Source organism: Pan troglodytes, chromosome 20, assembly GCF_028858775.2.
Source record: "Pan troglodytes isolate AG18354 chromosome 20, NHGRI_mPanTro3-v2.0_pri, whole genome shotgun sequence".
NCBI classification, from domain to species: domain Eukaryota; kingdom Metazoa; phylum Chordata; class Mammalia; order Primates; family Hominidae; genus Pan; species Pan troglodytes.
In genome coordinates this window covers 15,837,324-15,851,191 of record NC_072418.2, presented here as the reverse complement: position 1 = coordinate 15,851,191, position 13,868 = coordinate 15,837,324, and the positions used below count along the sequence as shown (strand labels likewise).

Genomic DNA, 13,868 nt, shown 5'->3' with positions numbered 1-13,868 from the left:
GGCGAGCTTGGCTGGAGAACGGTGAGAAGCTCTCCTTCACAATCCACACAGGAGGGGAAAGGGGGTGTGGGTTGGGCGGGAGGGGAGCCAAAGCTCCCAGATTCCACCAGCAGACGTTCTGAGGCTGGCTTGCCCCTCCTTCTACCCTGTGGCCACGGGGTCAGTTCCCCTGGGGTCATGGGAAGCCTGCGGCGGCAGAGCCAGCCGTCGGGGGGGCGGGGCGAGCGCTTTCCCGGCGCCTCCCGCCGCCACCACTCCCCGCACCTGCGACTCCTTTGTCTTCCCAACAGGCCCCCTCCCTTCGCCCTGGGGCAACGCCCACAACCCCACTCCTAAACCTACGTGGGGTATATTGAAAGGGCTTTCTCCTTTCGGGGTGGTTATTCTAGAGCTGGGGAGTGACCCAAGAAAATAACTAGGGCTCTAATGGGCATTTTTAAAAACCTAATGCCGGGTGGAGAAGCTGCTTAGAGGCCCATTTCACAGATGAGGAAACTGAGGCTGCACGTCCCTGCCTGAGACACACAACGATTCCTCGAGGAAGATACGGGAACTGGGGACTAAAGAGCCCTTCAAAGCTCACCCGCTCAGCTCCACCTGAGACTGTAGGGCCCCGGCCGCAGCTGATTCAGTTTGGTCTAGGGGGTGGGGGCGAGATCTACCACCTTTCAAGGCTTCAAAGTGCGTGCGATCGATCCCCAGCTCCGCTTGGGGCAGTGTGTTTAGCACTATTGTCTCAACTCAGAAAGCCCCGATCTCCCTATCCCGGAGTTGTAGGACAATTTCAAGGGAACCCCCAAATCTGGGGGAGGCGGGACTCCACCAGTTAGGGAATGCGCGGGCAAGGAAAAGGGGGCCCAACCCTCTCTCGCCCACGTGGTAACCGGTCAGACCGGTTCTTGGGGCCCCAGCGAGCGGCTGCCAGCCCCTGACCCTTTAACCCCGCCCCTCCCCCACCACAGCAGAAAACCAGACAGCACCGGCTTTTTTACTCAAATGGTTTTTATTTTCCTATCTGACATTTCTAACAAAACGCCAGGTAGACGGAGTTAAAAAAAAGAATCCACCGCACGAAAGGTAAACAAAGCAGACCCTCAGAAACTCCCTGGCAAGGATGTTCCCCTCCCCGGCAAGGATGTTCCCCTCCCCAGATTGGCCCAGTTTCACCAGCAACTGGTCTCAGCTCAGCCTTATGCCTTTCCACTGACACCCCCCACCCCTCCACATTCTCGTGATTCAGACCAGGAACTTCTCGGCTGATTTGTGTCCGTGTCTGAGGGAGGGGCACGCTGGAACCTGGGAACCTACTGGACACCTCTAATGCAGATGAGAAAAACCTGAATGTGAAACTAGATCAGTCCCCGCTCCCACCCGAAGGTGCAGAGGCGCGGGACATTAACCAGCAGCACGCGGGGGTTAAGTAACTCAGGCCACTCTCCTCCCCACTGCCCAGGGCGGGTGCACGCCCCAGAACCTCCTCCCAGGCCCCACACCCACGCAAGGCGACAGGAAGCTCCCCACGCCTGCCCCATGACGCAACGATGACCGCTTATACAAGTATGTCAGCGGAGGGGGAAGGGGAGTGCCTGGAATTCTCCGAGGTTGGAAACGCAAAACCAACTCTTGAAAAACCTTGAAAGGGCCAGCACAGCCCACAGTACAAAATGAAGTCCGACCCTGAGGAGATCTTTAAAAACAAACAAACAAAAAAATAAAAACACAAAACCCAAGCCTCCCTTCTCCCAGTCCAGAAGGAGAGCGAAAGGTTCACGTCCCAGTCCACTAAGACAGCACCTGTGGGCGCAGGTCTCTGCGGAAGGCGCCCGCGCCCCCGGCTCAGACTCCTCGGTGCCGTCCCTGCACACTGAAGGCGATGGCTCCCCGGGGACAGAGTCCCTCTCCGGGCCTCTCAGCAGCCCGGGCGGCGGCTTCTCTCCACGGTTTTCGCGGGCGCTTCCCCCGGGATGGAGGGGGGTGGCCTCGCCTCAGGTCTGCGCCCTCGGGCCGACGGTTCGACGCGCGCTCTGGGCTCCGGCAGCGCCGCTCGGGGTCCTCAGAAGGCCACCACGGCCCGCACGAGCACGTTGAGCATGCTGTCCGCCGGGCGGCAAGCGGGCTTTGCCTCGCACGCGGGCGGCGCCGTCGGAGGGGCCGCGGGGCTGCAGTTCAGGAGGCCGGAGAAGCGCCTCTGCAGGACGCGGGCCAGGTTGGGAAAGGCGCCCTCCGCTTGCGCCGGAGGGGGCTGCAGGCGATCGGCGACTTCGGATGACGCTCCCTCCTCTTCTTCCTTTTCTTCCAGACGGGCTTTCTTGCTCGGGACCAGTCCAGCGTCCCCGCCGTCGCTCAGGCTGCTGCTGCGTCGTTTGCGGCTGACTTTAGCGGGGCGCGGGGCACAGCAGGCGGAGGTCTCCTCGGCTGTCGGCGCCTCCTGCGTGTCCATTGGCTCCGGAGACGGGTGCTCACCGTCGGGGGTCGCTGTCTCGGCCGTGGACTCGGCTTCTCGGGGCGGGTGCAGGCGAGGGTCAGAGGGGAGGGCGGCCGGCAAGGACACCTCGGGCTCGAGGGCCTCCACCTTGGCCGAGAGGTAGAGCTCCCGGGCGCTGCGCATGACCAGCGACAGCTGCAGACTCCGGTGCAGCCGCAGGCCACCGCGCTGCATGCGAGAGTGATACATCTTCCACACCGACAGGGTCATGATGCGCTGTGCCTCTTTCTGCACTTCCATGGCGACTCGACGGCGACAGCGGCGGGGGCTCCCGGAGGGACAGAACAGGAAGCAGGTGCACTCCGGACAACGGGCTCGCTCACGCCTCTCTACACAAACCAACCCACGCAGTGACACTGCTAGGACGCTCTGCCCAGGCGCCCGCCACCCAGGCCCTTTTATACCCCCAGTGACGTCACTGAGACACCCCGCCCAACCGAAGGACGCATCCGGGCTTTCCAACTCGTCGCGGCCAAACACTCCTTAAAGAGACAGAATGCGATTTACCCAGCAGGGAAAGGGGACGGGAACCCTGGCGAGGAGGAGCGTCCCCCGCCTCCACGCTGAGCTTTCTGGGTGGGCTCCTTTCTCTGAGCCCCGCCGATGCATCAGCGCCTTGGCCCAAGGGAGGGGGGCCGGGGGTGGAGCTCACGGCCTACCCACATGCTCCCGTCTGGAGGCCCCAGTGGGTCGTGGGCAGCAAGTTTCCCTTCACACAGGGGAAGACCCGGGTTCCAGCCTGAACATCCCCTGTGGCCACTGTTCTTAGCATTTACCAGGTGTGTCTAATGAGTGTTTTCTGCACCAATAATCATGCTAACAGCGCTTACAACGTGCCAGGCTAGGTTAAGAGCTCTCCTTTTATCAATAATTCACCGATCCCCAGCCTCCACTCCTCGGAGGATACTGTTCTATCTGCTTCCTTCAAGTGGGGAAACCAAGGCAGAGTCACTAGGCCAATATTGACTAAACAAACAATATTTGCTACTGCTGTGAAAGGGGGCCACTGGGGCCTCCAGCTCTTCGGTCTCCAGCGTACGCCAGCCCTTGCTTGTAGGCGGTGACCCGCCCCGGGCTACGGGTTCCCGTGATTCGTACCAAGCCATTCCCCCGCAGTTTCCCGCGACAGGAGCTCCACGGGTGGGTTCAGAGCTCGCACGGCTGCGAACCCGGCGTGCACGACAGTCCCCGTGAACACGTGGCTGCCGCCCCCCAAACAAGGGGGCCGAGTTCCGTCTCCGCGTTCGGGGAGGCGGGGTTAGGTTGGGAGCTGGAAACCCAGCAATGCAGAGACAGAGCAGATAGAAAATCTCCGCCCTACCCTCCGCTACGCGCCGTCTCTCCAAGAAATACTAATTCCACTTCCTCCAAAAATAGGATGCAGAATTGTTCGAATGGCTCCATTCATTCCTGGTGCGGGCCCTTTAAGGGGTGGTGCGCCCCCCGCCCCCTTTCCGCCCGCACTGGCTCGCGGCGCCTTCCCGCCACCAGCGCCCGCTGACTTCCACAACTAAATTTGGACGGAGTGACGTAGGGCAGTCGCGCGGGCCGCTTCCGGTTGCCCATATTAGGACAGGGCCCGTGATCGCCTTAGCGGCCGGCGGCTGGGCTTCCGGGGGGGCGCGGAGGGGCGGGGCTTTGCGCTCCGGCCACGCCCCTCCCCATCCCCGACCCGGGCAGCCGGAGCAGGCTGGAACCCCAGGCTTCCTGACTCGCATTCCAGCCGGGTGGGTGAAGAGGAGAGTTTCATTTCCTTCCCTCCAGGGGCCAGGAAGGCGTGACGCCAGGAAAGCACCCCGCAGCGGGTAGGGGCGACCTGAGGGCTCCCAGGGACGCCATCTCCCAGAGACGCTGCAGAACGACCCTGCATACACAGGAGACGACCCGCTGAGGCCCCCTTCATCCCATCTCTCCCCTTCCCAATTATTTCCCCCATACAAGGCCCCCTCCCAGGTTATTCCTGACCCCTGCCCCACACTGATCTTCTCAGGCCTTGGGACACCCTCCCGTCCCGCCCTTCCCCCGCACGCTGGGAACTCAAAAGTTATTCCCCCCTAAAAGACCCTTCCCAAACTCGTCCCCATTCAACGATGGTGCCAGACTGCGACGACCTGCCGAAGACGCCCCCGTCCCCACCCCGCTAACCTTACCACGGAGACCCCACAATGATTTCCCCAGCCCAGGCGCTATCTCTGAGACCCCACGCAGCAACTCTGACGCGCAAGGGGGCGACCCTCCGAGGACTCCCTCAGATAACCCGCCTACCCTCCAGGGGAGACCAGGCCCCCTATCACTCAAAAAAAGTGCTTTCCCGAAGCTCCCCAACACACAGCGCCACTGTCACACATAGGGACGACCCTGAGTTCCTCCGCTGATATTCCTGGCCCCTACCCAGACGGAGACCCCACACACAGAGGGCCCCCCTGGAGACCATCCTCAAAGCCACCACCCGCTACCCCCAGGCTCGCACCCAGAAAGACTCCGCGCTTCTGAAGAAACCCACCTCCACGCACGCTCTCAAAGGTGACCTCCCCCCGCCGCTGGCATATCTGGGACCCCCTCACGACCACCTCGCCCCAAGGCGACCTCGAGGTGCCCCCAACTCCGCCACTTCTCAGGAAAGAGAGATTGGGAGAATGCGGCAGAACTCCCCGGAGGAGCAGGCCCGCTCCTCACCGCGCCCCCGCAGGGAGAAGGGAGGACCACCTCTCCCCCAGACCCTAGCCAAACCTGACACTCGGAACCCTGGGATGGGACGATCTCCCAGGTGCCAGCTCAGGGAGTCCATGAAAAGCTTCAACGAATCGAATGAGCCCCTTCCCCAGCCATAATACCCAGCCGCCAGAGATGAGGGAGGCTATCATTATTTACATTGCCCGTGCCTGGAAGGGAAACTGAAGTTGCGCAGGAACAATCCGAGGAACTGGGCCTTGAACCGAAATTCCGAACTCGGACCCGAATAGGCCCAGACAGAACTCCGACACCGCCCCCTACGGTGCGGCACGAGAGGGCTAAGGGGCGGGGGCATGTGCACCGGAAGCTGCCTCTGCCCACAACCAAGATGGCTGCGGAGAGGGCGGAAGTGTCCGCACGTCGGGCCTCCGAGGCTTCTCTTTCTCCCCTGGCGGTCCCGCTCTCGATGGTGGCGTGACGGGGGCGGGGGTGGCGACGCGTTCTCCTCGGTTGGGAGGGAACCAGCCCGCGAACCCAGGCCGGGAGGGGGGTTCGGCCTGGGGGGGAAGGGACTGATATGTCTCTCGAAGACCCCTTTTTTGTAGTCCGAGGGTGAGTGACAACGACGGGGGAGGGCGGAGGGTGCTCTGTACCCAAGCCAGCCAGTGCCCGGGTGCCGGCGCCAGCGTGCCCGGCGGGCTGGGCAAGGCCGTCGGGGTGCAGAGTGGGAGGCGCACGCAGGGGTATATAGGGGTCTCCGGAGTCCCCCATGCGTTTGGGTTTGCAGTCGGGGGCAGAGGCAGGCGGGAGGACCGCCTGCCCCCAGCCGCGCCCGCCGTGCCCCTGCCCGCAGCGAGGTGCAGAAGGCGGTGAACACGGCCCGCGGGCTGTACCAGCGCTGGTGCGAGCTCCTGCAGGAAAGCGCGGCGGTCGGACGCGAGGAGCTGGACTGGACGACCAATGAGCTGCGGAATGGCCTGCGCAGCATCGAGTGGGACCTCGAGGACCTGGAAGAGACCATCGATATCCTGGGGCTTTGTGGCAGGGGGTGGCATGGGAGAGCCCATTGCGGTGGCAGCCCACCTTCGGGTAGGGCTGGACCCCTAGGGACGGGGATGATATCTGGCTCCGGCCTTGACCCTTGACTCTCAGCCCACGTATAGTGGAAGCCAACCCAGGCAAGTTCAAGCTCCCAGCCGGGGACCTGCAGGAGAGAAAGGTGTTCGTGGAGCGGATGCGAGAGGCAGTCCAGGTCAGGAAAGGTCCTGCAGGCGGGGAGTGGGGGAAGGTTTGAGTGTGTTTTTTTTTTCTTTCTTTCTTTCTTTTTTTTTTTTTTTTTTTTTTTTTTGAGACAGAGCCTCGCTCTGTCGCCCAGGCTGGAGTACAGTGTTGCAATCTCGGCTCACTGCAACCTCCGCCTCCCAGGCTCAAGCGATTCTTGTGTCTCAGTCTCCTGAGTAGCTGGGACTACAGGTGCCTGCCACCATACCCGGCTAAGTTTTGTGTTTTTAGTAGAGACGGGGTTTCACCATGTTGGGCAGGCTGGTCTCGAACTCCTGACCTCAGGTGATCCACCCGGTTTGGCCTCTCAAAGTGCTAGGATTACAGGCGTGAGCCACCGCGCCCAGCCTGAGTGTCTTTCCTCCCTAATGCTGTCCTTACCTCCAGGAAATGAAGGACCATATGGTCAGCCCAACAGCCGTAGCATTTTTGGAGAGGAATAACAGAGAGGTAAGCCTTCCTGACCCACCCTGCCCACCTGAGCCCCTGGGGGTAACCAAGCCAGATCCCTCTGTGTGTGTTCACCTGTCCCTTTTGCGACAGTGCCCATCCTCTCTGTGGGCAGTTATCTTCTTGCTGTCTACCTGCCTGCACTTTCTCGGTGTGTGCACCTGAACCTCTCTACGTGTATATGTCCATGGGTCCCTCTCTACTGTGTCCTCTGGGTCTATACTGGTTTCCTGTTGCAGGAGAGGGCTGGGGGCCTGTGTACCTATCTCCTTTCTGCTTCCATGCCATTTGTCCTGTGTGCACCTGTTTCCAGGACGCATGCCTGCCTTTTACTCTTTTTTTTTTTTTTGAGACAGAGTCTTGTTCTGTTGCCCAGGCTGGAGTGCAGTGGCTTGATCTCAGCTCACTGCAACCTCTGCCTCCTGGGTTCAAGCGATTCTCCTGCCTCAGCCTCCCAAGTAGCTGGGATTACAGGTGCCCGTCACCATGCCAGGGTAACTTCTGTATTTTTGTTTTTGTTTTTGTTTTTTTTTGAGATGGAGTTTCACTCTTGTTGCCCAGGCTGGAGTGCAGTGGTGCAATCTCGGCTCACCGCAATCTCCGCCTCCTGGGTTCAAGCAATTCTCCTGCCTCAGCCTCCCGAGTAGCTGGGATGATAGGCATGCGCCACCATGCCTGGCTAATTTTGTATTTTTAGTAGAGACGGGGTTTCTCCATGTTGGTCAGGCTGATCTTGAACTCCCAACCTCAGGTGATCCACCTGCCTCAGCCTCCCAAAGTGCTGGGATTACAGGCGTGAGCCACTGCGCCTGGCCTAATTTTTGTATTTTTAGTAGGGTTTTGTCATGTTGGTCAGTCTGGTCTCAAACTCCTCACGTCAACTGATCTGCCTGCCTCAGCCTTCCAAAGTGCTGGGATTACAGGCGTGAGCCATCGCACATAACTTCCTTTTTTTTTTTTTTTTTTTTTTGAGATGCAATCTCACTCTGTTGCCAGGCTGGAGTGCAGTGGCGCAGTCTCGGCTCACTGCAACCTCCGCCTCCTGGGCTCAACGATTCTCCAGCCTCAGCCTCCTGAGTAGCTGTAATACAGGCACATGCCACCACACCCGGCTAATTTTTTTTTTTTCGTTATTGAGATGGAGTGTTGCTCTGTCGCCTAGGCTGGAGTGCAGTGACGTGATCTCGGCTCGCTGCAGCCTCCGCCTCCCGGGTTCAAGCAATTCTGTCTCAGCCTCCCGAGTAGCTGGGATTACAGGCACCCACCATCATGCGTGGCTAAATTTTGTATTTCTAGTAGAGACGGGGCTTCAACATCTTAGCCAGGCTGGTCTTGAACTCTTGACCTCGTGATCCACCTGCCTCGGCCTCCCAAAGTGCTGGGATTACAGGTGTAAGCCACCACGCCCGGCCAATTTTTGTATTTTTAGTAGACACAGAGTTTCATCATGTTGGCCAGGATGGTCTTGATCTCCTGACCTTGTGATCCACTAGCTTCAGCCTCCCAAAATGCTGAGATTACAGGCATGAGCCACTGGGCCCGGCCAGCTTCCTTTTTTTTTTTTTGAGATGGAGTCTTGCCATGTTGCCCAGGCTGGGGTGCAGTGGTGCAATCTTGACTCACTGAAACCTCCACCTTCTGGGTTCAAGCAATTCTCCTGCCTCAGCCTCCTGGGTAGCTGGGACAACAGGAGTGTGCCACCATGCCCGGCTATTTTTTGTGTTTTTAGTAGAGACAGGGTTTCCCCATGTTGGCCAGGCTGGTCTCGAACTCCCTACCTCAGGTGATCCGCCCCCGCCTTTTCATCTGTGCATGCACCTAACCTATTTGGGTGCGTGCACTTGGCCTCTGAGTGTATCTGCGTTTTCCCCCCTCATATCCTAATATCTGCTAGTTTCCTCTGTAATGTGCCTGCCGTGTGTGTGTGTGTGTGTGTGTGTGTGTGTGTGTGTGTGTGTTTCTGTGTTTCTCCCAACCACCTCTGTCAGTCCACTTTTTCTCTTGGTGTTCTCTGTTGATATTTTTCATATGTTGAGAACCACCAGCCTTTCTCTCTCCCTCATAAGTGTACGTGGGGTCGGGGAGGGTGGGGGACTGAGGCTCCTCCCAGTTTGTCATCCCATAGCAGTGCCCACGTGCCTTCCAGATGTGCTGCCTTGGGGGAATTCAAGTCCAAACTCTAAAATACATCTGTTGGAGCCGGGCACGGTGGCTCACACCTAAAATCTCAGCACTTTGGGAGGCCCAGGCAAGTGGATCACCTGAGGTCAGGAGTTCGAGACCAGCCTGGCCAACATGATGAAACCCTGTCTCTACAAAAAATACAAAAATTAGCCAGGCGTGGTGGTGATCACCTGTAATCTCAGATACTTGGGAAGCTGAGGCAGGAGAATTGCTTGAACCCGGGAGGTGGGGGTTGCAGTGAGGCGAGATCACACCACTGCACTCCAGCCTAGGTGACAGAGCAAGACTCTGTCTCAGACAAACAAACAAACATCTGTTGGGCCAGGCGTGGTAGCTCACGCCTGTAATCCCAGCACTTTGGGAGGCTGAGGCAGGTGGATCACTTGAGGTCAGGAGTTCGAGACCAGCCTGGCCAACATGGGGAAACCCTATCACTAGTAAAAATACAAAAATTAGCCGGATGTGGTGGCAGGTGCCTGTAATCCCAGCTAAAATCCCCCCAAAAATAAACAAATAGTAAAATGTGACATTTACTAGCATTACTATGTGTTGGGCACTGCTGTAAGTGTCCCCCATCAATTAATTCTTTAAATCCTCATTTCAACCCAGGAAACACGGATTCTACCTCTTCCCATTTTATTTATTTTTTTTTTTTGAGGCAAGGTCACTGACACCCAGGCTGGAAATGCAGTGGTGCGATCTCAGCTCACTGCAACCACCGCCCCCCAGGTTCAAGCGATTCTGCTGCCTTAGCCTCACAAGTAGCTGGGATTACAGGCATGCACTGCCACACCCGGTAATTTTTTTTTTTTTTTTTTTGAGAGAAGGTCTTAATGTGTCACCCAGGCTGGAGTGCAGTGGTGTGATCTCGGCTCACTGCAACCTCAGCCTCCCAGGTTCAAGTGATTCTGACCTGCCTCAGCCTCCCTAGTAGCTGGGATTACAGGCACCCGCCACCAAGCCTGGCTAATTTTTGTATTTTTAGTAGAGACGGGATTTCACCATGTTGGCCAGGCTGCTCTCAAACTCTTGACCTCGTGATCCATCTACCTCGGCCTCCCAAAGTGCTGGGATTACAGGTGTGAGCCACTGTGCCCGGCCCAATTTTTGTATTTTTAGTAGAGATGGGGTTTCACCATGTTGGCCAGGCTGGTCTCGAGCTCCTGACCTCAAGTTATCTGCCCACCTCCACCTCCCAGAGTGCTGGGATTACAAGCATGAGCTACCATGCCCCATCCTGCTCTCTGCATTTTACAGATGAGGAAACTGAGGCACAAGGAAGCCAAATGATGGGGTCTCTGGGTCACCTTGCTAGTAAGTGGTGAGTGGGGAATGCAGGCTGTCCTGCCCCAGAGTCTGCCTCCCTGACTTACCACCGTGGAGATTTGCCCCACAGGCCCCGCTGTGAGTTGGGGTCTCTCCCTGAGCCTATGTTGTGTGCCCCTGCAGATACTCGCAGGCAAGCCAGCTGCCCAGAAGTCACCCAGCGACCTGCTGGATGCCAGCGCAGTCTCGGCCACATCTCGCTACATCGAGGAGCAGCAGGCCACACAGCAGGTTTTGGGGCCAGCGGGGTGGATCCTGGGAGGGGAGAGCCTTGCAGACTGATCTGAGGTCTGGGGTCCCTTTTTGTTGTTGTTGTTGATATGGAGTTTCGCTTTGTCGCCCAGGCTGGAGTGCAGTGGCGCGATCTCAGCTCACTGCAACCTCCGCCTCCCAGGTTCCAGTGATTCTCCTGCCTCAGCCTCCCTAGTAGCTGGGATTACAGGCGCCCACCACAATGCCTGGCCAATTTTTATATTTTTAGTAGAGATGGGGTTTCACCATGTTGGCCAGGCTGGTCTCGAACTCCTGGCCTCAAGTGATCCGCCTGTCTCGGCCTCCCAGAGTGCTGGGATTACAGTCCTAAGCCATAGCGCCTGGCCTTCTGGGGTCGTTTTCAACAGCATCTCCCACCCCTTCGCTCTGCAGCTGATCATGGATGAACAGGATCAACAGCTGGAGATGGTGTCTGGGAGCATCCAGGTTCTGAAGCACATGTCCGGCCGCGTTGGGGAAGAGCTGGACGAGCAGGGCATGTGAGGCCAGGACCCTGGGGGTGGGCCAGGGGCTCTCGGCCGCCCTGGTGTGTCTGCGCCGTCTGGAGCTGATGCCATCCTGTTCTTGGCAGCATGCTGGATGCCTTCGCCCAAGAGATGGACCACACCCAGTCCCGCATGGACGGGGTCCTCAGGAAGTTGGCCAAAGTATCCCACATGACGAGTGGTGAGTCCCCTCAGGGGAGGGGTCAGTCCTGGTGGGGGCAGGTTGTAGGTGGTACCCTCTCCCCGTGACCCCTGACCTTCTCGTTCCCAGACCGCCGACAGTGGTGTGCCATCGCCGTGCTAGTGGGGGTGCTTCTCCTCGTTCTCATCTTACTATTCTCTCTCTGACCCCAGCCCTCCCTGGCAGGCTGGTCCCTTAAGCCTGGGGAGCCACCAAGCACTTTGGAGCTGGCCTCGCCCCCTAGGAGGAGAGGGTCCCTCCTGGGTAGCTGGAGAGTAGAGGGTCCCGCCTGGGGAGCTGTCCCCATGGCTCTCCCCTAGAGCCAGTGGGACCCTTCAGGACCCTGGGCTGGAACCACCACCACTGGTCCTGTCTCAAGTGCACTTAGGGGGTGGTGGAGGCAGGGACACCTGAGACACACCTGTCTCCATTTCCAGTTCCAGGACTCCAAAGCCATTTGCCCCTGTGCCTTATACACGTGCCAACCTGGAAATAAAATGTCAGCCTTTTTTATACGTATTTGTGTCGTGTGGTGTGTGTTGACTGCAAATGCGTGACCGAGCCCTGATTGGGACTCCCATTCTAAGCCACTGCTTGCACAAGTGCTCCAGTGTGTGTCTGCACATGTGCGTGTTCCGGATTTCTTTTCTTTTTTTTTTTTTTTGAGACAGAGTTTCACTCTTGTCACCCAGGCTGGAGTACAGTGGTGCAATCTCTGCTCACTGCAACCTCCACCTCCTGGTTTCCAGCAATTCTGCCTCAGCCTCCCAAGTCGCTGGGATTACAGGTGTGTGTCACCACACCCAGCTAATTTTTGTATTTTTAGTACATATGGGATTCCTCATGTTGGCCAGGTTGGTCTCAAACTCCTGACCTCAAGTGATTTGCCTGCCTCAGCCTCCCAAAGTGCTGGGATTACAGGCGTGAGCCACTGCACCCATGCGAGTCTTTTTTTTAATGGTTTAGGTTCTCTTGATCTTTTTATTTTTATTTATATTTTTTTGAGACAGAGTCTCGCTCTGTCGCCCAGGCTGGAGTGCAATGGCGTGATCTCGGCTCACTGCAACCTCTGCTTCCTGGGTTGAAGCGGTTCTCATGCCTCAGCCTCCTGAATAGCTGTGATTACAGGAATGCTCCACCACACCCAACTAATTTTTTATTTGTAGTAGAGATGTGGTTTTGCCATGTTGGCCGGGCTGGTCTTGAATTTGAACTCCTGACCTCAAATGATCCGCCTATTTCAGCCTCCCAAAGTGCTGGGATTACAGGCATGAGTCACTGTGCCTGGCCTATTTTGGGTTTGTTTGTTTGAGACAGGGTCTCTCTCACTCTGTCTCCCAGGTTGGAGTGCAGTGGCATAATGGTGGCTCACTGCAGCCTGGAACTCCTGGGCTCAAGGCAGCCTTCCACCTCAGCCTCCCAAGTAGCTGGGACCACAGGCACATGCCACCTCGCCTGGCTATTTCATTTTTGTAGAGACAGGGTCTCCCTATATTGCCCAGGCTGGTCTCAAACTCCTGGGCTCCACTGATCCTCCTCTCTCAGCCTTCCAAAGTAATGGAATTACAGGTGTGAGCCATCATGCCTGGCTTCTATGTTATTATTTGTTTATTTATTTATTTTGAGATGGAGTCTTGCTCTGTCACCCAGGCTGGAGTGCAGTGGCGCAATCTCGTCTCACTGCAACCTCCACCTCCCGCATTCAAGTGATTCTCCTGTCTCAGCCTCCTGAGTAGCTGGGATTACAGGCATCCGCCACCACACCCGGATAATTTTTGTATTTTTAATAGAGACGTGGTTTTGCCATGTTGGCCAGGCTGGTCTTGAACTCCTGATCTCAGGTGATCCACCTGCCTCGGCCTCCCAAAATGCTGGGATTACAGGCATGAGCCACCGTGCCCAGCCCAGTTACTTTAATCTTGTGTTATGTTTGAGTCTATGGGGACCCACGGTGCATCCATGGTTTTTCCTACTTGATAGAACCATTTGTCCTTTTATATTCTTGGGACCCTCTTGTTCACCCAGGTATTTCCAATACCGGTTAAATTTTGTGATCTCGTTTTTTTTTTTTTTTGAGACGAAGTTTTGCTCGTCACCTAGGCTGGAGTGCAATGGTGCGATCTTGGCTCACTGCAACCTCCGCCTTCCAGGTTCAAGCAATTCTCCTGCCTCAGCCTCCTGGGTAGCTGAGATTACAGGCGCACTCCACCACGCCCAGCTAACTTTTGTATTTTTAGTAAAGACGGGGTTTTGCCATGTTGACCAGGCTGGTCTCGAACTCCTGACCTCAGGTGATCCATCTGCCTCAGCCTCCTGAAGTGCTGGGATTACAGGCATGAGCCACTGCGCCCTGCCGATCTCTTTTATGTTCTTTTAATGCATGAATGCTCTTCTGAATGCGGCGTGGTGTGTGTGTGTATGGGAACTGTTTCTGGGGCTTGGCATATCAGCCACGGCACAGGCGGGCACCGAATGAGCCAGTGTTGCTGTAAAATTGACAGAGCCACAACTCCCTTTTTTTTTTTTTATT

At 57.1% G+C, this 13,868-nt stretch overlaps 2 protein-coding genes across 4 annotated transcripts; one reads left to right on the top strand and one right to left on the bottom strand.

Moving 5' to 3' along the window:
• Positions 1-984: 984 nt before the first annotated feature.
• Positions 985-5,508, bottom strand: IER2 (immediate early response 2). Of its 2 annotated transcripts, none has more exons than XM_016935233.4 (2): positions 5,357-5,508; positions 985-2,967 (listed from the first exon to the last, which is right to left on the bottom strand). In XM_016935233.4, the coding sequence occupies exon 2, from the start codon at positions 2,723-2,725 to the stop codon at positions 2,054-2,056; it is 672 nt and encodes a 223-aa protein (XP_016790722.1). In that variant the 5' UTR covers positions 2,726-2,967; positions 5,357-5,508; the 3' UTR covers positions 985-2,053. The 2 variants fall into 2 exon arrangements, with proteins under 2 accessions (XP_016790722.1, XP_009433114.2); XM_009434839.5 differs by lacking the exon at positions 5,357-5,508 and adding an exon at positions 4,989-5,106.
• Positions 5,509-5,525: 17 nt separating this feature from the next.
• On the top strand, positions 5,526-11,857 carry STX10 (syntaxin 10). 2 transcript variants are annotated; one of them, XM_016935231.4, is made up of 8 exons: positions 5,526-5,770; positions 6,012-6,181; positions 6,316-6,410; positions 6,827-6,889; positions 10,523-10,630; positions 11,045-11,151; positions 11,244-11,338; positions 11,429-11,857. In XM_016935231.4, the coding sequence occupies exons 1-8, from the start codon at positions 5,736-5,738 to the stop codon at positions 11,503-11,505; spliced, it is 750 nt and encodes a 249-aa protein (XP_016790720.2). In that variant the 5' UTR covers positions 5,526-5,735; the 3' UTR covers positions 11,506-11,857. The 2 variants fall into 2 exon arrangements, with proteins under 2 accessions (XP_016790720.2, XP_016790721.1); XM_016935232.4 differs by having other exon boundaries at positions 5,542-5,770; positions 11,045-11,147; positions 11,244-11,857.
• Positions 11,858-13,868: the final 2,011 nt, after the last annotated feature.